The sequence below is a fragment of the Lagopus leucura genome, unplaced genomic scaffold, assembly GCF_019238085.1.
Source record: "Lagopus leucura isolate 7727_CA_CO unplaced genomic scaffold, USGS_WTPT01 Super-Scaffold_739, whole genome shotgun sequence".
Taxonomy (NCBI): domain Eukaryota; kingdom Metazoa; phylum Chordata; class Aves; order Galliformes; family Phasianidae; genus Lagopus; species Lagopus leucura.
Window position 1 is genome coordinate 701,354 of NW_024962255.1, and position 24,563 is coordinate 725,916.

Sequence of the window (24,563 nt, forward strand, 5' to 3'; positions counted from 1 at the left end):
TTGGTTTTAAAAGTTTTAATGAGATTTCAAAGTCCAGTTAATGCCTTTTGATTACTTTAGAATTACAGATTTGCTTCACAGAATTTAATCCCGGTTGTCATTTCCTCATAATGGATGATTGAGATGCTGTTTTCACTTCATTCTCTTTAAACGTACACAATTGTTCTCCAGTAAATGGATGATGTGATTTTTCTACACTTCATAGTGTTAAAACTATACAAATATTGTACTAAGCGTACAAAAATAAGTGCTTCATGCACACACTTTAATACTGCTTCTTGTCCTTTTCTTTGACATCTTTCTGAACTTATATAAATAAATGAAAAAGCAGACAAAAGTTACTGAACATGGAAAGGAAGAAATGTTTTCTGCCAATCTTAGTATTTTTTTCTTAGAGAGACACACGGATATATCATTCATTGGCAGTTTTCTCAAACACAAAATAGACAGAGGAGAAAGTAAAGCCACGATACCAGTAACACTCTTAGTTATTTCAGACTCTGTGAACAGGATCGTCATTTTCTGCAAATCAAAGTGTGCTGAACAGTAACCACAGAGGGCTGTAATACCTTTTGGACCACCCTAATGAGCTACTTTATAAATAGAAATAGTCTAATGTGCCACAAACTGTACAGTTTTATATGTTTTTGTTCCATTCCTAAGCAAAATCAAATCAGCCCAAGTATTAGAATGCAAAACACTTGGAGCCTGCTCATCAGCACCTTGTCCCAGATCATCATGGCTGGTACAGCTACAGAGATGTGGGGAAAGCTCCATCTCAAGTGACAGAACTGCTCATATGGTGCTGCAGTACCTTATTTAGTCTGGATGGTAAATTAGGAGCCAGATCAGCTGGAACTGACGGGCAATGCCAGCCCACCCTGGATGACTTCTGCTACTATGATTTTGGCTAAGAAACTTGGGTTCACCCTCTGAAGGAGGAAACTATAGTGGTGAAATAGTGCCATGGTAGAACCAGGCAGGGATTCAACCTTTCAGGTCATAAAGTCTCCACGTTAGCACACTAGGCTGAGCTGTTTCAAGTTTTCTTAGCATACATGGGCTAGAGGATTAAAGCATGCACTATAATTATCTAATATCAGCTTTATCCTGTATCTTAAGGCATCGTTATTCCTTCTTCATATGGCTAAAACAGAGGGACAATTCCCTCCTGCCATAAACCAGAGGGAACTCTCAGCATCCCCAAGGCATATGGACACACCACTTATCAGAACACAAAGTGCACTGCTGGCAGACGTGAGCTGCCCCAGTGAAGCCCATTCTGCTAAATTAACTTTTGCAAGAATCATAGCAGCCTTGCTTTAATGCGTGAAGCAGTGTTATCAGCCAGACAGGGCTCTTTCTACCCTGTTGAAAAAGTCGCCTGTATATCATTTTGTTTGTGTAGCGGTGCCTCTTATTACCAGGCAATGGCTGAGCTCTCATGGTCTAATTAAGCAGAGAATTGGCCTGAATAAATAGCACTTCTCTGGTCCTCAGCTGTAATTGTTGAAAAAGTGTTCCTGTTTTTCACTGAATATGTCACTGGATAGGAGGTGGGGGGGAAAAAAGCCATTATTTGTGGTTTTGTGATTGTAGGTACAGCTGGAAGTAGCAAAGCCAGAGACAAAACTCTCCTGAAAACGTGCCTCTTGGTTAAAATCGGATCATCATGAAGGAGAGTACAGAGAAGCCTGTAAGTCTGGGCAGACACATTTATGATCAATGGCTCTTTCCTTTGGCTGTTTTCTGCCTGGTTGGAGAAATTCTGGTGTATGCCTGGCTGATGGTTTGGGGTGAACAGAGGATAGTATTGGTGTGTACTGGGGATTGCTGGAATACGCTCTCCTTCCCACGGGGCCCCACATCAAAACCTCCAGGGGAAAGGCTGATTTCAGCACGGTTTGTGGCTTGTAAACACACATACAATGGTGTTTATATTCATATGTGTATATACACATATACATAAACACACCTGAGAACCACTGGTTTCCTGGGCTGAGATTTTGCTTTCTAATGTGAAATCTGATTTTGAGTAATTTTTTTAATTTTCCTTCTCCCTTAATGTCCTATAATGAAACTAAAGAACTAACAGAATGAAACTCTGACTAAAAATTAACTTCGAGTGACAGATTAGGTTAAAATCACGAGGGTGTAAGAATTACCAGACTGAAAAATTTCCTACCCGTGCCTGATCTAAGGAAACTCACAAAGACAGGACTAAAATGCTCCATAGCCATCACTGCGTGCAGCAACTGCGAAGGCAGGGTAGGCTTCATATGCTGCGTATGTGGCCAAATCCTGTCCCATTGTCACTGCCTGTTTGAGCTGAGTGGCTGTGACTGTTGAGGCAGCATTAGCAATGGTGTATCCTGCGAGGGGAAACAGAGAGAGAAGAAATGTGGATTCATGAAAAGGCATTAAAAATCTACCACTGCCTAGTGTTTGTTTTGTTTTGTTTTTAGCGGGAAGGCTGTTGTCAACAGGAATCATGTAGGAAACAATTCATTAAAGGGAAGACAGGTGTTCTTCACACAGCTCACCACACGTTACAAAGGAAAAGAAGCACTGCAGAGAAAACTTGGTCATCTTTCTAGAGAAGACATTGGCGCAGCTGGGGAAAAACGTGGTGATGACATCCTTTGTGGCCCAAATACATGCAATTTGGGACAGCCGTGTTAGAGAGGAGGGAAAATGCTCTATGCAGTATGAAGGAGAAAATATTTAGCAAACTGGATTTTTTTCCTATCAGTTTCTAATGGGAAACGTGGACTCAAGGCTTTGAAATTTTCTATGGGAAAATGTTAGCTTTGCTGATTCAAAATGAATCACTGGGAAAACAAACATCATTTGGGGATGCTTTGTCTGAAAGCAGAGTATATATAGTAACACATCAACCGGACCACAGTATTTTGCTGTGAGTGAATAAAGAATTGAGATGATGCTCCAAAGTGGGCGGAGTAACTGGAGTGCCTGTTGGCTCTGCTACAAGACTACATCTCCCAGATCCAAAATCTTTGACCAAATCAATGGGATTGACTCAAGGTCAGTCAGATCTGCAGTTTTCTTGGGGCAGGAAATGGAGATATCAGGCAATGCAGGAGTATGTTGCCTCACTGAAGGTGGTACCTTGGGGGGAAGCTTGAGGAATTCACGATGACTTCAATGTTGTGGTCACTTATAGTATTTTCTTTCCATCAGCAAAGTGAGGTGCAATTTGGTTGGGAATTAAGAAATATGTTGTTTAAGATGTGTCTGGCACAATCCTGAGAGAAATGAGCTGCTACCTGGGCATGGCCTGATCTATGTGGGGCTCCAGTGAGTGCAGGCCAAGCACTGGTGTGTGCTGCTGGCAGAAATATTAATGTGTGTCTATTTGTTGAGTTTCCAAGACAAATAAATAAGGGTGGATGAAAGAAAAATGAGAGATTATAATTAAGCAGTAAGTGGGGACTGGATTCAATAAAGAGCCCATTTGGTTTCCACACTGCGGAAGCTTGCACAAACCCAGACAAATTGATTTTTCTGTGGCTTTTGTGGTCTCCTGTGGCAGGAAGACGGATAGATATTTTTTTTTAATCCATCCTTGAGACACTCCAAACAATTCAGTAGTACTGACTAATGCATTCCTCATGTGCAGCTTGGCAAATGCTATTCCCACTACATCAGAATACCCATTACGCTGGAGAGCAAAACGCGATGGCTGCAAGCTGGATTCCTGCACCTGGCTTATGTTTTTCATGATTTCCCAAACTCTTTTGGGTCGTTACAAGAGTTCTTGGGAAAAACAAACCTCCCTATAGAGGTGGGAGAAAAATGGGATCAGATCTGGCTTTCACGTCTGTGCCATTTTTTTTGGCAAGTGAAACTCAGCGTGTTGATTCAAAGGGAGCTGGAATGCTAGAAGAGGATGACTGATCATGGATCAATCAACTAGAGTGGCACTGGCTTGGGCATAGCCATCAAGTCCACAGAAGTGATGCATCACGGATGTGGAAAGCATCTGGTCCTGTGTCCTTCTTGGCGCTCCCATTGAAGGGAGGCATCTGCAACTCAGCAGCCATGAGTGTGTTAATTCCTGACACATATAAGGAATAACGTAGGAAAAATAACAGCGTTATACAGACACTGATATACCTGGAAAAGCTGGTGCTGCAGGAGGTACCTCTGCTCCTTCAGTGGGAATCCCCAGTGTCTGCAGGGTGTACTCTGCGGCATAGGTTTTGGCTTCATCGATATAGGCGCTGAGCTTGGGAGGTGTGAAGGGATGGCTGTGAACACAACAACCTATTAACTTTTTTTTTTTCCTCTCTCTAGGCCTTTCCTGCGTAATATTTTAATCCAGCTGTAGTTGGCATGATATCACATATCGAATAGAAACGCTGTGTTATTGTGCTGATGCATTAACACTGCCTCGTTCCTTGTAGCAGCCCGGCTTATTCACTGAGATTATCAGTCCTGTGTTGATTTTGATCACAACATCTTTTCAGAGCGTGCTATTCTCACTCCAAAGGAAACTGCTGCAGTCTTTCCTTCTCATTAAAATATACTACAAACAGTATTTCAGATCAGAAGTGCTTAAGATCATATTTGAGGCCTAATTAGCATCATGTTCCTACCAGCTGTTTTCTTTTCCCTTTGTGGACTATTGTATGTTTCATTTTCCTTCTAATACACTCCTTTGCCTGCTGATTTCTAGCTGTTTGTAACTCCTGAACCACCATAAGGAGCCTACTAAACATGGCAGAAATCATTATTGTTTTTTTTTTTTTTTTTTTTTTTAGCTTGTGGATGATTTTCTCCCTAATATTAAAACAAAACAAAACAAAAAACAACCAACAAAATAACCCTGGAAATAGAACATGTGCCACTGTGTTTTGCAGACAGATGTTATGTTAAATATGCTTTTAAAAATTTCAGAAAACTTAGATAGTTACGTACATGGTGGGGTTCTGGCTGGCGAGGGCAGGGATGGTGATTTTGTACAGGAAGAGCTGTCTTTGATCTTGGCCAATTGCAGAGTGCAGCTGGTAAACAGGCTGTCCCCAGTTATTCTTCTGGCAGATTTCTTCCAAGATCTACAAAGAAGAAGGGATTCGCTGAGGTTAATTGCTGCATGTAGCCTCCTGCCCCAACTTCAGCCCCTGCACTGCCCAACCTCCTCCCTGGAGGAGGGTTTTCCAGGGTGCAGAGGCAGATTCCTCAGGTCTCAATGTAAAAGTAAACCACAGATAAGATATTACAGCTCACCTTGAAATACAAGATTCATCTAACATATTATACCTTAAAAATGCCTCAATTCTAGAAGCTAATCGTTACCTCATTAAGTTGGAAGTCATTTTGCTGATTAGCCGTTTCATTCTGTAATTTCTATTATCTGCACAGTTCTATCTGAATTCTCCCCAAAAGCTCCATCTATGCATGTCTTTTAACGTTCTAAAAGTACCACAGTTGCATTTATCTTCACTGCTCTGGTGCCTCCCTCCCTCAATGGGTACAGTGTAAAGAAAGAAGAAAAGGCTGTGTTTCCATCCAATTAATTATTCAGGCTTCAATAGATGATTTCTGTTCCTCGTTTGAAAGAGAAATGCTGAATCGCATTGCCCTTGGACTGAGCACAGCTTATTCCACAGTAATTGGGAATCACTCTCTGGAAACGCTCTTGGTTTTACTTTGTATTCTTAGTTTTAACCCACAGGCTCTCTGTCCCATTTGGGTCTGATGCCATGCCATGCTTCTGTGCTCCCCACCAGCTGTGGGCGTAGCTGCACCACACTCATTGCTCAGCTGAGTAGTCGCTGGGTCTTGGGGCTTTTCCTACTTGAGCAGAGGGTGGGGTCTCCCCAGCCATTTTTCAGTGCCGGAAGGATCTGCATCTCAGTGACACAGGAAGGCAATTTGGAACTCCAAAGCAGGACAGAAGATCAAAAGTTGTGATTGTCTATTGAAATAGGAATGTCCCCAGGCATGAAGCTGAGAACTGGGTTGTACCGGAGACCCCAAGTACCTACAGTCTAAACCTTCCTGCAGCACACCTTATTTAAAAACTACGTGTAAAATGTAAATGTTAATGCTGCTTTACATCTTGTAGATATAGCTCTGAAGTTTGCTGCTCTGTGCATGTACCCCACCCAGTTCATCAGATTTCTTGGCTGCAGTGACAACTGTTCCCTGCTGTCCCAAAGTCTCTGTGCGGATGTTTTTTTTGCCATGTTACATCACCACGTAAATTCTCAGTAATGGAAATGCATTTATAAAGATGGAGGTAAGCATCAGGGACCAGCTGACAGGTATGAATGAGGCTGTCTTGAAATAAGCTGGACTGAGTGGGATGTGCTGTTGTGAAATGGCAATAGTGAGCAATTAGGGAACTCAGCTGTTGGCAAAATATGCCCCCCAAAATTGGTGTTGCGAGTGGTCAGTGCTGTTTCTGTGTTGTCTGGCACACACTGACCTGGCAGTGGAGGGGTTCATTGTGGGTTGGAAGAGCAAAAATGCTGAACTACACCTGCTTTAAGGCAGTGCAGCAACGGTCAGGCTATTTCACTCCTCTTATACATTGGTAACTTGGAGTAAAGAACAGTGAAACTGTGCAGGGGAAGGAAAAATCCATTCTGCAGGTTTCTGAAGGAGAAGAGGTTGTTTTATAGACATTTGGTAAATGGAGTGCTGTGGCAGTTTAAATGTTATCAGACAGAGATACATTTTCATATCCAGGGTGCAACTTCTTGGATGATTCAAAGGGAGGGGAGCTGCTGGAAGAGAAGTGTCCTGTGAAACCTCGGGACCTTTTCTGGGTTTGTTCTGCTCCATCCCTAGCTGTCAATCTGGATCTCACTGCCATGCACACAACCATGCCACAGGCTCCTCATGCACCCTGAGCTGCAGCATTTGGCTGGCTATTGTCCCATGGTTATTCTTGGGACACGAATCTATGACTTGGGATTTTGTTTCTCAGCTTCAGTCAAGCCCTGCTCTCTTGCCGTGTCACGGGAGACAGCATGAGCTTATGTGCATACACACACCTAGATGATGTGCTCTATTATTTTTCCTTCTTTGTACTGCATTGGAGTAATAGCACTGTAGCAGCAGAGCTCTGTGCAGTGCCAGGGCCAGTTTGGAAAACAGATGATTCTATTTTTTTTTTTCCCAGCAAAGACGCTATTATTTTTCTATTTGTGCGAAATAGTTCCTTTTTGAAGTCCCAAAGTACGCATTTTATTTATTGTGTCCGTTTTAGTTGAGTATTTCTTTACTCCACACAGTGTTTTTAAGGATGGAGAATCATAATTGGATTTCATCATGTACCCGTGGGAGCTCATAAGAATTTGCCTCAAAGGAGAGTGGGAAGTACCCTCCAGCAAGGCAATTGCACACTGCAGGATGCAAATAGTGCTATTATTGTTGTTTCACGTATTTAAAGATTTATGAATGGATGTAGTTTTCAATCACCAATGCAAATTCAAGCAGGGGCTGTTTTTCTGGTAGCAACTTAGGCTAAGTTCCCTGGCCCACCTTTCCTGCACGTACCTGAGGAGCAAGTTTGACGCCTTGGGGCTTTAGTGTGACGTGGTTCATCGGCGTGAGCTCCATTCCTGGCAAGAGGTCGTAGAGTTTATCCTCTCCCCTCTTTTCTCCTTTGAGCTGGTATCCACGCCCCAGGCCCGTGTACACCAGATAGCCGCGACCTCCCAGTCCTCTAACTCCCGCAGCCCCTACAGGTACATTCATGTAAATTTCTAGGAATGTAAGAAGGTATTAAACTGAATCAAATCACCGGAAAAGTTACCCTGATTGTCCCTGCAATGGAAAAGTTAGGCTCACTGACTTTTGGCTTGGGAAGCTGGAGTTTGGGAAGGAGGTAGGCAGGTGCCCCCAGCAGCCTATTGCTGTGGCTCGGCATCGTTGTTGCATCTTTTGGATCTGGAATGGGTGGAGGTGTGAAGTGCTGGGGGAACCCTGCTTCCTCTTGACCCAGTTTCATCTCCTGTGCCCTAAGCAGCCAAGAGGAAGTGCAACTTTCCACACAAGTCAGTTTTTACTTTGTGACACCTTTCTGACCAGATGTGTAATCAAGAGTTAAGTATCTCTCACCACTCACCAATATAAATTCAGTTTCTAGAGTAACTTAGATATTTGACAACTCCCTTATATGAAACAAAGCCTAGTTTTCAACTCCCATTACATTTTTGTTTAAAGAACCATGCTTGGGAGTTTGGGGAGAATGAAAGGCAAGAGAGGGCTGGTGGGCTGGCACCTTAGCCACATTGAGATTCCTTCGGCTACAGGGCTGAAGGCACGAGGTTGCTACCACTGGCCCTATCTTTGAAAGACAGACCAAGGGTATGTCTCTCTTTTTTTTTTTTTTGTAGCCCCCAAACTTAATTCTGAATGTACCAGATGTTGGGTTGCCTGAGTGTGGGGATTTGCTTTGGTCCCAAATGTCCCATATGAACCCATATGGGTTCAAAGACAGAATCTCAGCTACCTTCGTAAATATTCTGTTTTCATAGGCTATTTATTGTTAGATTAAAATTAATCAAAATATTGTTTGATAAAATTATCATATAATTATAATAAATATTTACAAAAATTATTATATGTTTTAAAAAAATCACATATCCCAAAGCACAATATTAATTTCTTGTTTGTTGATTTATTTCTGTTCTGGTTCCTCACACTGCTTCATCACAGTTTTAAACTCCCTAGGAAATGCTGCAGCTTTGGGTCAGAAAGCACTTGGACTGGTAAAAATTTCCTTGTAGTTTTCGAAGCGAAGGGGATCTACTGCAAAGGGCACAGCCTGTGGCCAGTTGATGGAGCTGGCTTTGAAGGGCAAGGAAAATTGTCTTATTCGGTTTTCCCTGCTGGGGCAAAACCAGGAGGATTCTCAACTTATTTACCCTGGAAGGAGAGAGATCTGGAAGCTGTTTCAAGCTCATTCTGGGGACTGGTTATTTTTTCATTCCCTGATTAGTCTGCTGGAATATGACCATGCCTTTTGGGAAGGACAGTGACTACAAACTCTTTCCTTTCCCTCTTTCAAAGGGATGCAGGATCCAGGGCAAGGCCAAAGCACAGAACTGAACAAGGGAATAGCCTCCAAACACAGGAAGAGTTAGCTTGCTAGAGCTGAGTATTGTCAAGACTGGAGTTACCTCTGATGGATGGGGGCCGGATGATGCTCCTGCTGCTGAGGCCTTTGGTGGCTGGGAAGTGGAGGTTGGGTATGGCTGCATAGGCTTGGGGTGCGTAGAACACTGGGGCACCCAAGTAGGTGGCAGCAGGGTCGTAGACATGTCCAAAGGCATAGGCATATTCTCCCTGCAGCATGGCTCCTCTGCCACCTGTGCCCCGGGTATATCGAACATAGCTGTCCTTGTCAACGGGTTTGGCTAATGTCACCTCAATGGGGGACCCATCCAGCACCTGCACACCAGAGGAAGCGCAAGGGTGAGGCAGTCTCCAAAATACAAGAGGATTATCCTAAGAAGGCAGCTTCCCCGTGTAGTTTATTAATAAAATGGGAAAACTGAGAAAACTACCCAAACCTGAACCCTCCCATGGATGGAAAAAGGCATTGGGTAAATGAATATTCAACCTGGATAGAGCATCCAGCCCTGACACCAGTCAGCAGAGGCTATTTAACTGAATTAGCAAAGTTGTGAAACCTTTTGAAAAGTTTCCCTTCCCTCCAAAGCAGTATGTAGATCAGCCGGATTATAAGTTCTCCTATGGGACACAGCAGTAGCACTAAGAATAGGAGTGGGGTTAACACCTCTTTGGGAAAAACTCTTGCATTACAGCACCGTGAATTGCATGCAGTGCAAAAAAGTACTAAGTACAGGAAGCTCCTTCCAAGTCTGCCTCCAAATTTAGAGCAGATGTTTAGAGTTGACCTTGTTTGTCCCTCTCTGCCATTCACATGCTTTCCCTTCCAGTGTTTCTGTTGGTGAACGTGAACTAAGCATGAGAGCACAAGCCGAGGGAACTCAAAACCATTCTTTTTCTAGATCTCATTTTGGCACTGCTTTGTCTTCTTTTTTTCATTTCTTTTTTTTCTTTTTTTTTTTTTTTTTTTTTCCCCCACGGTAAAATCTACCTGTGGACTGAAAAAAGCTAGGACCTTCAGGATGTTTTTGTAACTAATAAGCTAGGCAGCTTTGTTTTAGCTACATTATATGTATTATTGTGCAAATAAGTCCCACAAATTCATGTTTACAGCAGCTTTACCTTCCCATTCAAGGCTTTCATAGCATCAACTGCATCTTCTCTTTTATTAAAGTGCACAAAGGCATAGTCTCTGATTTTCTTTACTCTCTCTACTGCACCTATGGAAAACATTGGAATATCAGTTGAAAATGTGTGTTTGTTGGAAAGTATAGATCAGAATGAGCAATTGTGTTGGGCTGCGAACCCTTGGAGAGCAAAAGCTAAGTGGAAGAGTGAAAGTGTATGGTTTCTTCATACCTCTTAAGATGTATATACCATGGAAAAATGAAGACAATGGCTGTATGATTTCAAGTAAAATAGAAACACTTTTGTTCAGACAACATCGAGATTGCCATTAAACTGAAGTGGTTTGATCCTGTCCAAAATGCTCTGAGGCTGTCTTTGGTTTTATGTCTCCCTTCTGTAACAGATTCTCAGGATCTGAAGGGCTGAGCAAGGCACCTGGGACCTGGTTAGCTACAAGTCACAGCACTGTGTGTGATCACCATCTCTGTTTTCATACGCACTTAGTATGAACTTACACCCCCAAACATATCTTGGAAATACAGCTAACAGATCCAGAATTACTCTTCTATTGCTTTCTTCCCTTTTAAAGCTGAACTGGTACACAGGGAAATATGTTATTGCTGCAAGAAAGCACTTACTTAAATAACTGCAGAAGAAAAAATATTTAGAGGGAAACATTAGGAGCTCCAGGGGACAAAATGAAGTCTGTCCCAACCCACAGCTGGAGCAGCCTGTACGTCTGCAAAATGGCAATGAGACGATAAGCAGCCCTTTGTGTCTCCCTGGGATCAGTTATTTTCTAAGCCCAAAATTACAGGCACTGTATGTTGATGCCTTGTTTACAAGTCAAGATTTTAATTAACTCTCTGGGTTTTGAAAATTTCCCTTCCTCTCCTTGAAAGCATGTTGCATTATTGAACCTAGCTTTTAGCATCACCCCACTTGAGCTGCTGAAGGCTGGAGCCCATTTAACTGAATGGAAAATTCTCCAGGGAAGGGGATTTTTGCTGAGCTCTTGGGAGCGGGGGCAGGGCTTTTTGGTGATGCCTGTTTCTAAAGAAGCCCTTCAGCTCTGGATTTGGCACAGATGTAAGGGTAATACTTATAGGGTATTATGACTTGGGATGCATAAGTAGTGTTTCTGGTGGCAGCTAACTGAAGCAGGAGGTGAATCACTGCAGCCTCTTGCTGCCTTGTTTGATCGTATTCTCAGTAGAATTCAGCGTTTAGATAGATTTGATGAAGAGCAGTTGTTTTAAATCACAGCTGTTATTTCTGTCATCATTCCTTTCTGTAGATGAAGGAAGCTGAAACTACGCAGTTGTTTTACTAACTCATTTAAAGGAAGACACAAATGACTCAAAATCATTTTTATGACATGGGTATCCCCACGCATCACTTTGGATCTCTTCCAGTTGCCAGTTGTCATAAAAAGGGTAATAGTGTCAGTAGCTGGGAATTTAGCAGCCCTTAGTGGAATGACATGGTGTGCATGTTGGATAGGAGTTCAGCCTAAGGACAATTTTTGTGGCATTACACGCAAACATTTTATAGTGGAAAAACTGTTATTTTTGTCTCTTCTTTTGGCATTTTATGAATGAAAATTATTTCCATTTGCAGTAGCTGTACTTAAGGGCTACTATGTCAGTGAGTTCCTACCTTGTTTGATGTTGTTGAACTCCTTCTCTATGGTCTCTTCAGTGGTTGAGAGCATGAGGTTCCTCACATAGAGAATTTTTACTGATGACATAGTGTCTTCATCCACCTCCACTTCTGGCTCTGCCCAGTCAACAGCAATAGGGTGTCCCCACAGTTGAATCCTTCCTTTAAAGGGATTGACATCGTCAGTGCCAGACAGGCTTTGTTCCTCTCACTTCTGCTCACAGAGTATTTCATATGCAGTGTCAACAGTAGAGTAGGACAATTCTACAAAAGGAACTGAACGAAGTCTTTCTAGCACAAAGTACTGCCTTTCAGTTAACTCATTTCCAAAAACAGATGCTCCCACTTTCAACGTACTCCCACTAATACCTTAGATGCTGCAGAAATGCAGCAGCCGGAATTTTTAAAAGTGAAAATACGGCATGACTCACTAGCATCTGCATTCCTTGAAGCGCTCTCTAAGGGAAATATTTTCATGAATATACTTCTCTTCTAAAGATCCCTGTTGGATGCAAATTTTTAATTCCCTAGATAATTGAAAAGGGATCCAGAAGTCCCATTGGATGAAGTGAAATAGTAAAAGTAAAGATGTCCCTATGTGCAAGTATTTGAAGTTGCATGGGCAAGTGCAATTGGGTGAAGTTGCAGCAGGAGTAGAAAAAGGGGAAACAAAAAATAATGAGGGTGTGGAGGAGAAGCAATATGGGTTTTATACACAAGGGACTGAGCTGTTGAGGGGCAGAAAATAAAAGGAACAAATGAAGAGATAGTTAAAAACTATGTCATCGTGTTATCAATCACATTGAAGTCCGTCATCATCTGCATGGAGTTACCTAACCCATTAAGTAATTGATTAGCCAATTAGTGATATTCAATACATAATGAAAACTGATGGCTACAGCTTTGCCTCAAAGCCATGTGATGTTGCAATAACCATTGCTGCCTAGTCCATTCTGTCTCCTGCAAGGAGACCTTTTCCCACTGCTCTTCAAGAGTGGCTGAAATAAGGCCTCTCCTCAAAACCCAGAGCTGTAAATCTGCTGTCTCCTGTGACTTGCTTTTTCTCTGACAGTTTTCATCAGCCCAGCAAACCATGGCGTTGGATGCACAGTAAGGGCCATTCTCTGACTTGTAAATATGATCACTGCTGGATATTCCCCCAAAAGAATGAAATGTCTGTCTCTTTTGAACATTTCCCTAAAAGAGTAACCAGGCCTGTCTGTGGTTTTCTTTTTTTTCTTTTATCTTTATGACGTGAAGCTTGGGTCCTCCAAGACCCGAAAACATACTAAAACTTAGGAGAAGCTTGCAGAGAGAAAGTGAAACTCTCAGTAAGCAAGCGATCTTTATCATTTATCATCATCTTTATCATTCATTTTTAAGAGATCTTAAAAATGGCATCTCCACTTGGATTATATACCTAGGATGAGATGGGAGCTCCAAAATACAAGAAAATTTGAGAGAAGAGGTAGAATTTGGAGACCTGTTTCTTTTTTTTCTTTTTTTTTTTTTTTTTTTTTTTTTTTTTTTTTTTTTTCTCTGTAATAAGACTGAAAAGTTGAAGAAACAAAATGTGAACGGTCTACTCCTTGCTGGGAAGGCTTGTGAATTAGCTAGGATCTGCAGAGCTCCATGGGATTTACATTCAGCTTTTTGTGCTGCTCAGTCTGACTTGGGAAGAAAAAGATGGCAGCTAACAGCAGCCAGCTAAAATAAAATCATAGAATCATAGAATGGTTTGGGTTGGAAGAGACCTTTAAGATCATCTAGTTCCACCCCCCCTGTTACAGGCAGGGACACCTTCCACCAGACCAGGTCGCTTAGTCAGGTAATGCTCCTTTTTCAATGTTGCCATTTTCAGCTCAGTGGCCAAAATAATGACCTGGCTGATTCGTAGTAAGAAAGTAAGCTTGGTTCCTGCACTACCAGCTTGCTAGAACCCAGGCTTCTCCTATCTTCTTATTCAACCTGGAGATAAGACAAGGTTTTCATAAACAGCATTTTACTTCTTGAGCTTTTCTACCTCTTCTACATGCTCCCTCAGAAAGAAGAGAGTGTAAAAGTCAAATAACTTAATAATTATATTCTATTTCACGTTCATCCAGTGCATCAGCTGGAGACACAATTCAGTCCTGGCTTGAAACTTTTTTCAAACTCCTCCCGTATGTTTGCAACTTCAGAAGACTCTGGCTCCTGCTCAGGTCTATGAAATTCCACAGACTGTTTATCAGAAATGTCCCTACCTTTGTAATCACTAGCACACTGTACAGGGCTGCTCATGGCTACACGCTCATTCCCATCTGTTTCACTGTCTCTGCTCAGGATTTCAAATGTATTGCTCCCCCAAGGCTGCCATCAGTGCAGGTGCCTGTCTTTGCTCCTTCCTTCCTTCTCAATATAGAATTCATGACAAAGCTGTGCTGAGGCAAAAACTAACAGTAAGCATTCTTCTAACTAGGAGTATGCTATACTGATGCAGAAAGCACAGACTACAAAGAAAAAGAGTCAGTGTGAGATATCCTTCTATAGCTAATACTAAGATAGATACTAACACTTGAAAACCTGCTCATTTTTGACAAGATGACTTTAAAGACATGATTTTAATGGACCATCATATAGAAAGAATTAAAGATTGGTGAGCTTGATGAGAGAGGGACAAGTCTCAAAGCAGGTTTATTTAATTCTTTCATCAGCAAGTGAGCTGGCTTTGACAAAGCAGTACTGGAGCTGCTGAGCAACCAAAAGCATGAGAAAAAAAACAATAGTGGAATCAATGCAAATGCAATTAAGTATTTCCTTTGTTTACCACCTATCAATCCTCTCTGCTTCACAATGACCCCAGCACTAAATGACATAGAATTATTATCAATGTTATTTATATTCTAGAACAATTCCTCGTTTGAGGTTTCTTTCCTAGATGAAAAATACTAGTTTTCAGGAGCATCCTCAGTACATTTTCAAAGCTGAGTATGTTCCTAGATCCTTCCCCAAGTGATGCTTCCCAAGTGATCATAGATGTTTTATTTGGAAACTAGGTGAACACAGGATAATATATATCCTGTAACAGGGCTGAATGGATACACACAGCTAGATCCATCTAGCTATATTTTAATCATTTCAGGTTCCTAAATGAGGTGCCTGGCGAATGAGCATGGCAGCAAATCAGGGTCTGCAGAGTCCCCTATACCATACGCCAGATTAAGGGCATCTCCAGCAGCCAGCCCAGCATACTGGGGACCTCCTTGCTTAACGTGAATCATTGGCAACCAAGATGAGAAACCAAGCAGTGTTTGCTTTCTTGGTTACATAGTTGGAGATTTCTGTACTGCAAGGTGCACACATGCATCTGCTACGCTGAAGCTGCCCCTACCACCCTCAGCACCTGTACAAACCTGGGAGCAATTTTCTCCTGGCCATTGCTGCTGCCCGGTGGCTTTCATATTCCACAAAAGCAAAGCCCCGGTTTTTGGTTTTATCAGCTGCACTAGGGTACACAATGACATCCACGACTCCGTCTGTAACTTTCTTCATCTCTGCTAAAATTTCCTCTCTTTTCTTCGTTTTGGGGATCCCCCCCACAAACAGACGGCAGTTGTCCACGCTGGCACAGACTCCGAGTAGACGCCCATTCCTGTGGATAAATGACATTGCTGGCTAATCAGGAGCACTTGGAGAGAGGGAAAAAAAAATCTCCTTTTTGTCCCAAAACACAAGGTGTTTGGAATGGAAATGCAGGTGATCTTGCTCAGTGCAAGGGTTTAGATCCAAAGCGAAGGCTCTGCTAGATTTGACATCAAAGTAAAGCAGGGATTTGAGAAGAAACCTCAGCAAAATTTTCCTTTTGACTCCTGGGATTCTCCCTTCTACTAATTCCAAAAACAGCTGCTACTGGGCAATTACACAGACCAACTAGACATCGCAGGGACTCTTGATTTGCCATCAGTGTAAGCCAGATTTGTTTTGTCCACCATGACTCATAGCTTCATAGTGAGCCTCACAGCTGGGATTTTGGGAGAAAGAAAATCCCTTGTTACGAGGACACACTATTTCAGAGTTTACTGATGCCCATTGCTGCGCAGACTGCAAGGAAAAATTTCCTACTGGGCACTTTGCTCACTACTTTGTGCTCTAAGTACCTCCTGCAGGTCTTGAGAAGTAAAAACTATGAATTTAACTTCTTTAGAATAGTCTTTGGAACAAGCAGAATAAGAGGAGGAGGTAGAAGTGGCTCAAGTCTGATATGTAAGACCCTCCAGCCTCTGATAAAAATCTCATTTCCATACTCCCTTTTGTACGTTGCAACTTGCTCATTCTTAGGGGTGCTGGTAAAGCAAACACAATCATAATTCAGAACAAATAAAATAAGAGCCTTAAAATTGGTTGATCTCCAAATGCTTCTAAGCAGAGACATCTACTCATCCCACTTTGAACTGGAAAAAAATCAACTAGGGATGAAATTAAAACAAAACGTATTGATAGACCCATATGTTGTTGATTTCTGTGTGTTTTGTTCCCCATTTTTAGTCACAAACAGGAGGAATTTTTCTGTTTCTACCTATTAAGAAATGTCACTGTTTTGTCAATTGGTTTTTATCATATTTTGTTGGGTTTTTTTGCAATTGCTCTGTTTCTCTGAACGTATCTGCAGTACAGCTCAAGTGAGACAGTGTGGATAGAAATATATCAGCAAAAGCCCAGAAGGAAACATAACAACAGTGGTTCAACGTCTGTTAATTTGATTCAAAGCAAAATATTTTTTCCAGATATTTAGTTTATCTTTAAAGAAGAAATATCCTGCAAAAGATTTTGAGACTGAGTGCTATGCACTGCCTTTGGACTACAGTATAAAGCAATGACTGCACAGGCAAATAAACAGTGACTTCCTACAAAGTTTAAGAATCTAAAGAAGCTTTCCTTAGGCTGTAGGGACAAAAATTAATTAACACAGATTAATACAGCATGTGATTTAAAGTAGAAGTGAAAGTGTTTGCCATGCTTACCTAATTTCATAATTATTGAGTTGCTTTATTGCATTCCTTGCCTCCTGTTTATTTGAGAAGGTTACAAATGCATAGCCCCTATTGTTGCCATTGAAGTCCATCATCATTCTCATTTCATAGATTTTGCCAATCTGTAAATCAGAAGAAAAGTCATTCCTTAAAGAGATGTTCGCTTGAAAGGTGGAGAGGTGTTTCAACAAGGCTAGATGCTTCCTTGGCTATATCATGCCAGAACTCTTTGGATACTTCTGTCTACAGATAATCATCTATATACTAATGAACGATTAATATACTGAGTCACAATTCTACTTTCTTGCCTTTTTTTCTGATAAATGGAAAAAATCATTAAAAACGGCTGAAAGTGCATAAGTGAGAAGGGTTGTGGGAGGGAGGAGTTAAAGGGGAGTTTGGCACTGACTCTAGCAGCTCTTCCCATCAAGGAGTCTGTGCTCTAGTTTTGAGATACAGTAGAGACACCAGGAAAAAAAAGGGTCTGAAACTGGAAGGCTGAGGGGCAGCATTAGGACTGCATGGTCATTGGCATCTGAATGGTATCATCTGCTCAGGTTTGTGTGCAGCAGTTGGATGGGTATGTCCATCTCCTAGGTGGAGGGAGGCTTGTTTTATACAGCTAAACAAATATAGGGGGAAAAATCTCCCTCATACTCTAAGCAGGACCAGTTCTAGCAATAGATCAGACCTGGTCACGGAGGGAAGGCATCGTGGCAGGAGGTCAGAAGGGCTGCCACTAAACCAAGGGCAGTCTGGGACAGATAACTTCTAGTTGAGGCTGGAAAGGCAGAGCTGAGCATCTATAATCTCTGCTCAGCGATTGCCTGCCACAAAGCCTTACTTTTTCACACAGGGGTATAAGTTCATCCTCAAAAAGGTCTCGAGGCAGTTTCCCAATGAAGATCTCACACCCCCTCTCTGGCGGAGGGCCGTCCCACCCGGGGGGTGGGCCACCGTATTTCCTCTGCCCATTTTCCTACCATGGAAAAAAGAAAAAGAATTGTTTAAATGCAGACTTCAAACGAGGATATCATCAACCCCTTATGAGGAATGAAATTTATGACACACGCCATTACCAGAGTGCTTGAGGCAAACACCCTCCTTCCTCTCAAGGAGCAATCCTTATGGACTCAAGAAAAGAGAACACAAGTGTGCACTGGCTGTCCCACCATCAAATCTGTGCCCAGAGTATCCCAGATACTATGCTGGTGAAAGGTCTGATTTGTACCTAGCTGAGTTTTTCTAAGAAACATGCATCAGTACCTTCAGCAAGAGACTGCTGTCACAACTCATATGTCTGGAGACAAACACCCTCTCAGACAATTTGGGGCAAAGGAGACACCTGGCTAGCCAGGACTTTCTTTATTCAAGGAGCACAACTTGGCACCCAGTGATACCCAAAGACGTGACGAGCCAATTATTTCCACTTAGCCTACGTTTGTCCTAGGCTAGTGTCTCTCTGGTATCCTGTCCTATTTTAAACCACCTTTACTATACTTCTCCTCTTTTCCTTCATTTCTATGCTTTCTTTCTCTTTCTTTCTGTCCCTTTTTCTCCATTCCTCTCTTTCTCTTCCCTTCTTCCTCCTATCTTCTCCACTTCTCTCCTTTCCCTCTCCTCCTGTCTTTTTCTTGCAGTGATGTCTTGTGTCCAGAGGGCTGACACTTTGGTTAATTTTCTTTTTTTGTCTATTTTCTATAGTCATTTCCCACCCTGGATTATTCCAGGAAAGAGAATGACTGAATGGATGACTTACCAAGAAAGCATGAAGGACTTAAGTTTACAGCAAGCAGGGGTTCTTTCAGGAAAATAAGAATATACCACAATCAATTTCAGTTTTCCTAACCCTGTAACCAGCCCTAAATTATTCACGCTCATTCCTGTTTTGCAAATAGGTCCAGCATATCGATGGAGGTATTTGAAATTACAAATTAATTTTCAAAGCAAAACTAATGAAAAGATCATGATGTTTATGGCTATTTCTCTGATCTCAGTTTACTGAACTGAGCACAGTGATGGCACGGGATGTTCTGTCTCTTGAGCCATTTGTTGGAATCGATGGCTGTATATTTTGTTATGGTTGTCTGTGCTCTTCACTGACAGGTTGGCTGGAAGAAGCCTTTGGTCATCTAGAGAAATGCTCATCTCATAAGTAACAATCTGAAAAGGGCGGCATAATTTTAGCATCCTGTTTTAAGTTGAGTGAGAGACAAGTGGTTAACATTTTTCATTTTGTCAAAATATGTGGGAGCTTATATGCTGGGAGAGAAAAAGTCTATTCTCAGTCCAGAGCATCTTCATTTGTGGCTTCAAGGCAGCATCTCACCAAACTCATCTTGATGAGGTCTTGGAAGGAAAGGAGAATTTCAAGAAAACAAAAAGAGAGAAAATGTTAAGTTTGAAAGAAAGGGAGAGGTAGGAAGAAGGAAGAAGGCTCTGGGTGGGCGAGTAGGCAGAAATCTGTGGTTTAGGAATGAGCTATTGCCAGATGTAATTGTACAAAAGTCTGAAAATCAGGATAAAGAAAATCACAGGAAGTCTAATACAGAGAGATGCTACTTATCTTCTCCTGTATGACAGAAAGGCTCCTTGAGTGCAGCAATCCCAGCTGTCAGCCTGGTCTGGGGGCATGCACAGAATGAAGGGTTATATGAAAATGCTTTTTCCCAGGAGTCTCAGCTTTTGCTTTGGACTTTTGTGCCCTCTAGTGCTATGCAAAGCGAGCCCAAGTTCATGGCAACTAACAGCCTAAAGTTCGCCATTTTCAGTTCCTTCTTCCAGGATGCAAGGTCAGTCATATTACTACCCAATGCTTTTGAAAAAGGAGTTTGTTTTGGTCATGCTGACTAAGGAAGACTTATTGAAATGATTTTGAAGGACCTGCCCACTCTATATGTGCTATAACCAGAGGAGGCTTTGTGCTTGGAGACCCTGAAGGCCATACTGAGTGCAAACCTTTGGTTTTGGGCATGAGACACCTGCACTTTTATGCATGCAAAGGTAGATCTGGGTCTCACACACTGGACTTACCATGACCAAATCTGGACCCAAGCTCCCCTGAATCTTTGCTTAGTGGGTTTGCTCTGCTCCTCTGACACTGCAGCCACAGCACGTAGACAGTTATACTAACCGCTCCCAAAACATAGCTGTGCTCTGTTGTTATTTCACCCCTACCATAGTTTGTCAGGAGGAATCCAGTGCTGCTGCGCGAAAGACAGCCCCTATTATACACAGCTCTGTGTAATATGTGGATTAGAGAAAACCAGAGACAGAGGAAGAAGCAAGGAACGCTTCATGTGTGCAGATTCACTGCACGAGCCCCTGGTGCTTCATGATGAAACCAGACACTGCACATGAAAGGACATGACTGTGAGTTCCTACCTGGATCAAATTATATCCTGTTCGCTGAATTAATGCACGGAGGGCGGCTTCTTTCTGTGTGCCGGTCAATCCATCCCCGGATTTGTGATTTGATTCCATTGTGAGTGATTATCAGCAAAAAATCAGGTTAATTAGGGGTGCTCACTGCAATCAAATTTAAGATAAATTAAATAAATTAATATGGCTAGGAGGAGAAAGTCCGATCTCCTGAGAAAGCTTACAGGATCATTCTTCATAAGTCAGTCAGTTTGAGATTCAAAAAATGAAAAAATAAAACCAACTACAGACCATGTTATAAAGAAAAATATCCCCCTCTTCCCTGGTGCTTGAAAATAAACAGGATTAAAACGTGGAAACAGATTTTGTCCAGTGAGACTGCACACATGTGCATGTGTGTTAGGAGGAAAATGAGTGCAGGGTGCCTGCCCTTACTTTAACCACACGTCAGTGAGTCCTCCATGCCACAGCACCCAGCTGGTGCTGGAAAGGAGTCTGGTACAAGCCGTGTCCAGTGCTCTGTGATACATGAGACATGGGGCCAGATGTGGCGTGTTTTTGAGAACTCAGGAACATGGGAGTGCTCAGACCTGTATCTAAGTTCAGGGCGGAGACAACCCTGGGTTCAGATGTTTTGATTCAGAACTGCAGTTTTAAATAATACCTAATTGAAGATTTTTTTTAAAAAAAAGTTTATTTTTTGGGCCATAAATACCATAAAGCTGAAATCTGCAACTGAATTGGGCCACACATGCTGGCACGGGGATTTCTGAGAACTCACAGCTTACAATTTCAGGTTGCACTCAATGGTGAGCTTTGAGTCTATGCAAGCATCATGGGTCTGCAGATGTCATGCTCAGCTTGAGGACGTCTGCTTAATGACAGATTTTGGAGCTATTTATTCTTGGGTTTCTGGGTTGCTTTGTCTCTGATTTTGTCCTGTTCAAATGATCTCTGGTGTTTTAATTACTACCAATGTGCAGGTGCTGGAAGCTGGGCTGCACCACGCAATAGCTCTCCACCATTTCTAATTGCAAAATGAATGTTGTCCGCAGCAACTGGAGTCTGATTGTTTTGGTTTATCTTTCATAGAATCAAGCCCATATTTAAGTGTGTGTTTGATTTTTTTTTTTTTTTCATGTTATTCAGATCAAAGGGCTTCTTTAACACCTAGGAAAGCACAGAGTGAGCCTAGGGACCCAACCACGACCCCATTGCACCTTTGTCAAGAACAGCACTGAACCCCTCTGATGCTCACAGTTCCCATGCCTGCTGACTTCTGCAGAGCTGGGCTTGATATGGCACAAGGTGAGATTTCCTCTGGCACTGAGGCCAAGCAGAGCCACTGGCGCATCTCTCCACCGTGCTGGGAAGTAACTAGCTGAGCCTCAGTGTGTTTCCATAAATGCTGAGCTTCTCAGTTCTGTCTCAAGCAGCGTCCTAGGTAGATGGGCAGGCTCAGAGCATCTTCCCTTGCTCCCTGGCTGCTCTAAATGCATTTGCCTGTGTTGTCGTAGGTGCCACACGTCCCCACACCTGCCATCTGAGTAGGTGTGTCACATCCATCCCAAACCATGACATCATTTCCAGCAACATTCAGTCCAGGGGATGGCTTCTTGTTGAGTAGAGAGAGCAAGCCATAGTGACAAGTGAGAATACCACATCTTGTGGTTGATATGTTCATATCAGGAGCAGTCTACCTCTTGGGCTTCTGCCTGAGTTGGTAAGACCAGACGATCTCTTCTTGTAAGGCATCCTGCACATCTTAGCCTATTTGAGAGCAGCACGTCTAGACAGCTGTGTACTCCAGCAGAGAGGGACTGAGCAATCCCGATTTAGAGTTCGAGAGGAGCATAGGAGCTGTGGTTGCACAATACTGTGCCTTTAGGGCTGGGATCTGCCCACAGCTGACCCAATGCGCCCTCACATCCTTTAGCTTAGAAGGATTGCAACCATTTTCCCTTATTACAGGTGTCAGCCCCATTCTGGCGAGCACAAGGGAGGAGAGTTGCTTTCATTGGACTGAGGAAACAAGACTATTTCCCTCCTTCTTTGTTCTCTGCCATTAATCAACTAGCAAATCTGCCCTGGCAGGAGGAACACTCCCCATTCATGGCTGCTCTTAGGAAGTGTGAATACCTGCAGCAATTTAAGACAATATTTTTAGCATTATTTAACAAAAGACGTGAAATTGAGTTAATTGTTCTGGAATTCAATCATTTCCAGGGGCTTGACCCTTAGATCGATTGCTGCTAATAATGACTATAACAATGAAAACTATTTTTGGAAAGACAGGAAGATGATGCATTTTATTCAGAAGGTGTTTCAGTTAGGATCTCCAGATGTGCATACAGTTCGGGCATATCTCCTACTTCATGCTCCTTTCTGACCCAATTTTTAACAATACTATTGTTACAGACCCACAACTTAGAACCCCGGGTCATTAGGAATGGAAGGCAATAATATGATTTTAAATCAGAGCATTGTTGCATTTGATTTTTCCTTCTCCGCAGCAAATGCTATCATTTATTTTAGGTTTCTATCAAACCTCCGAAATGCCAAAACAACAAAATGCACTTTTTTGAGTACGGTGTCCTTTATCAATGAGAAACAAACTCATCACAACATCGCTTGCTTCCTTACAACCACTTCTATGCATCGTTTCCTGGCCAGCCAAGGCATGCAGACTTCGTCCCTCTGTCCGTCTGTCCCTGCAGTGGAGGAAAGATTGGACCCTGTTCTGCCCAGCGCCCACTTGCAGCCCTTCGCAGAAACCTGGTTACTGTTTCCATGAATGAGATAACAAAACCTTGTTTATCCTGCACCAATCGATGAGCCTTCTTGTTTGAGTGTATCAAGACACTTGGACACATCCAGCAAAGGCTGTCCTACAGCAGTTAACCCTATGTGAACAGAGGATTAAAGCCTTTGGAAATGAGTGCCTTCACTCCTCACCCCTAATAGCCCAAGGATGTGGTTACTGGAGAAAACTTTTTGTTTAGGTTTTCATCTTCCTTCATTTAAGGATTTGGACTTTTCTCTCCCTTCTGGCTCCGAGCATGCTTCCCATACATATATCCATGACATGAACTATTCTTTATATTCTTCATCACATCAAGTGCTTAAAGTTTCCTGGGCAACTGTGAGATGCACCAGCTCTGTTTGTGTGAGACGTGTGGCAGGACAGAGTCCAATTAAGCAACAAGGGTGAAACCCCTCTTTTCTTCAGAAAGGAGGTATTTTCCAGGTTGTCTCATAGAAAAAGTAGGATTTTTTAGGTATCTAAAAGCAAACTGCATAAATTCCCTAGGTGCAGTGTGCCTTGCGGTGCCCACATACAGTGTTTGCAGTATGCAAATCTTGGGAAAAAAATTGCCTTTAATATTGCTTCAGAAGGTGACTGCTCTCTTGGTAACAGCCGCTTTACTAAATGCACATGGTGCACCCCAAAAAGCCCATCAGAGGAGATGGCTGGCACTGAGCCTGGCTTCTTTCCTCCCCCCATTAGACTTGCAACACCACGATGTGTCAGATGCTTTGAAGCCAGCCTCCTCTGGCACCCGCCTCTGCCTCCTTCACCAAGGAAAACAGCACGAGGGAAGCATCAAGAACTGGGCAGAAAGCCAGCTATTTGGAAGAGATTAGTGAAAACTGAGATTTTTAGGAGCAGCAATTGCATTTGAAAATGAGGCTGATCTTTTGCAAAGAGAATGAGGAATAAGAAGACAGCGAGTCTGCTGAAGCAGTTTCTAATGCTTCGTCCCAGAAGTTGCACTTTAACAAATCAAGATCGAATTAGCGCAGGGAAGATCCCTCCTCCCCCTAGCTTGGTCTGGCTTCATTTTTTAGCACCCATAGGCTATGAGCATGAGGAAAGTGCTATGAAGCTGCAGGGATGATGCCAAACATACTTATCTGCTTATCAAAGTCAAGGCAGATGCTGCAGGGGCAAGCATGGGGTATGCAGGGCACCCTGGTCTGCCCCATCGGTGGCTTGCACCCCATGGTGGAACTGCGGTAGGAAAAGGAGCACAGTGCAGCCTCCCCATCCCCACCCCAGGTGTAGGACACCGGCCAAAAGGCCCTTCCATGGGGTGGCTCTCCAAGCCCTCTCCTCGTACCCCAAAACCTCATGGCAGGATAATCCCGAGGGCAGCAGCCTACCTGAGCAATCTGGGAGATCACCGCTCAGGAATAGCTCTCCTTGATTATGGGGAGTTTGCGACGTGTCACTCCGGCTATTCCCCAATCGTCATATCAAACTCCAAAGGT

At 42.7% G+C, this 24,563-nt stretch overlaps 1 protein-coding gene across 6 annotated transcripts; it reads right to left on the minus strand.

Moving 5' to 3' along the window:
• A1CF (APOBEC1 complementation factor) lies at positions 1-24,563 on the minus strand. Of its 6 annotated transcripts, none has more exons than XM_042863076.1 (12): positions 24,456-24,563; positions 20,295-20,438; positions 17,755-17,889; positions 16,902-17,032; positions 15,294-15,532; positions 11,899-12,063; positions 10,234-10,331; positions 9,159-9,429; positions 7,531-7,595; positions 4,942-5,078; positions 4,138-4,271; positions 1-2,372 (listed from the first exon to the last, which is right to left on the minus strand). In XM_042863076.1, exons 2-12 carry the CDS (start codon positions 20,391-20,393, stop codon positions 2,221-2,223), a joined length of 1,626 nt encoding a protein of 541 aa, XP_042719010.1. In that variant the 5' UTR covers positions 20,394-20,438; positions 24,456-24,563; the 3' UTR covers positions 1-2,220. The 6 variants fall into 6 exon arrangements, with proteins under 6 accessions (XP_042719010.1, XP_042719008.1, XP_042719006.1 ...); XM_042863074.1 differs by having other exon boundaries at positions 7,531-7,715; XM_042863072.1 differs by having other exon boundaries at positions 7,531-7,739.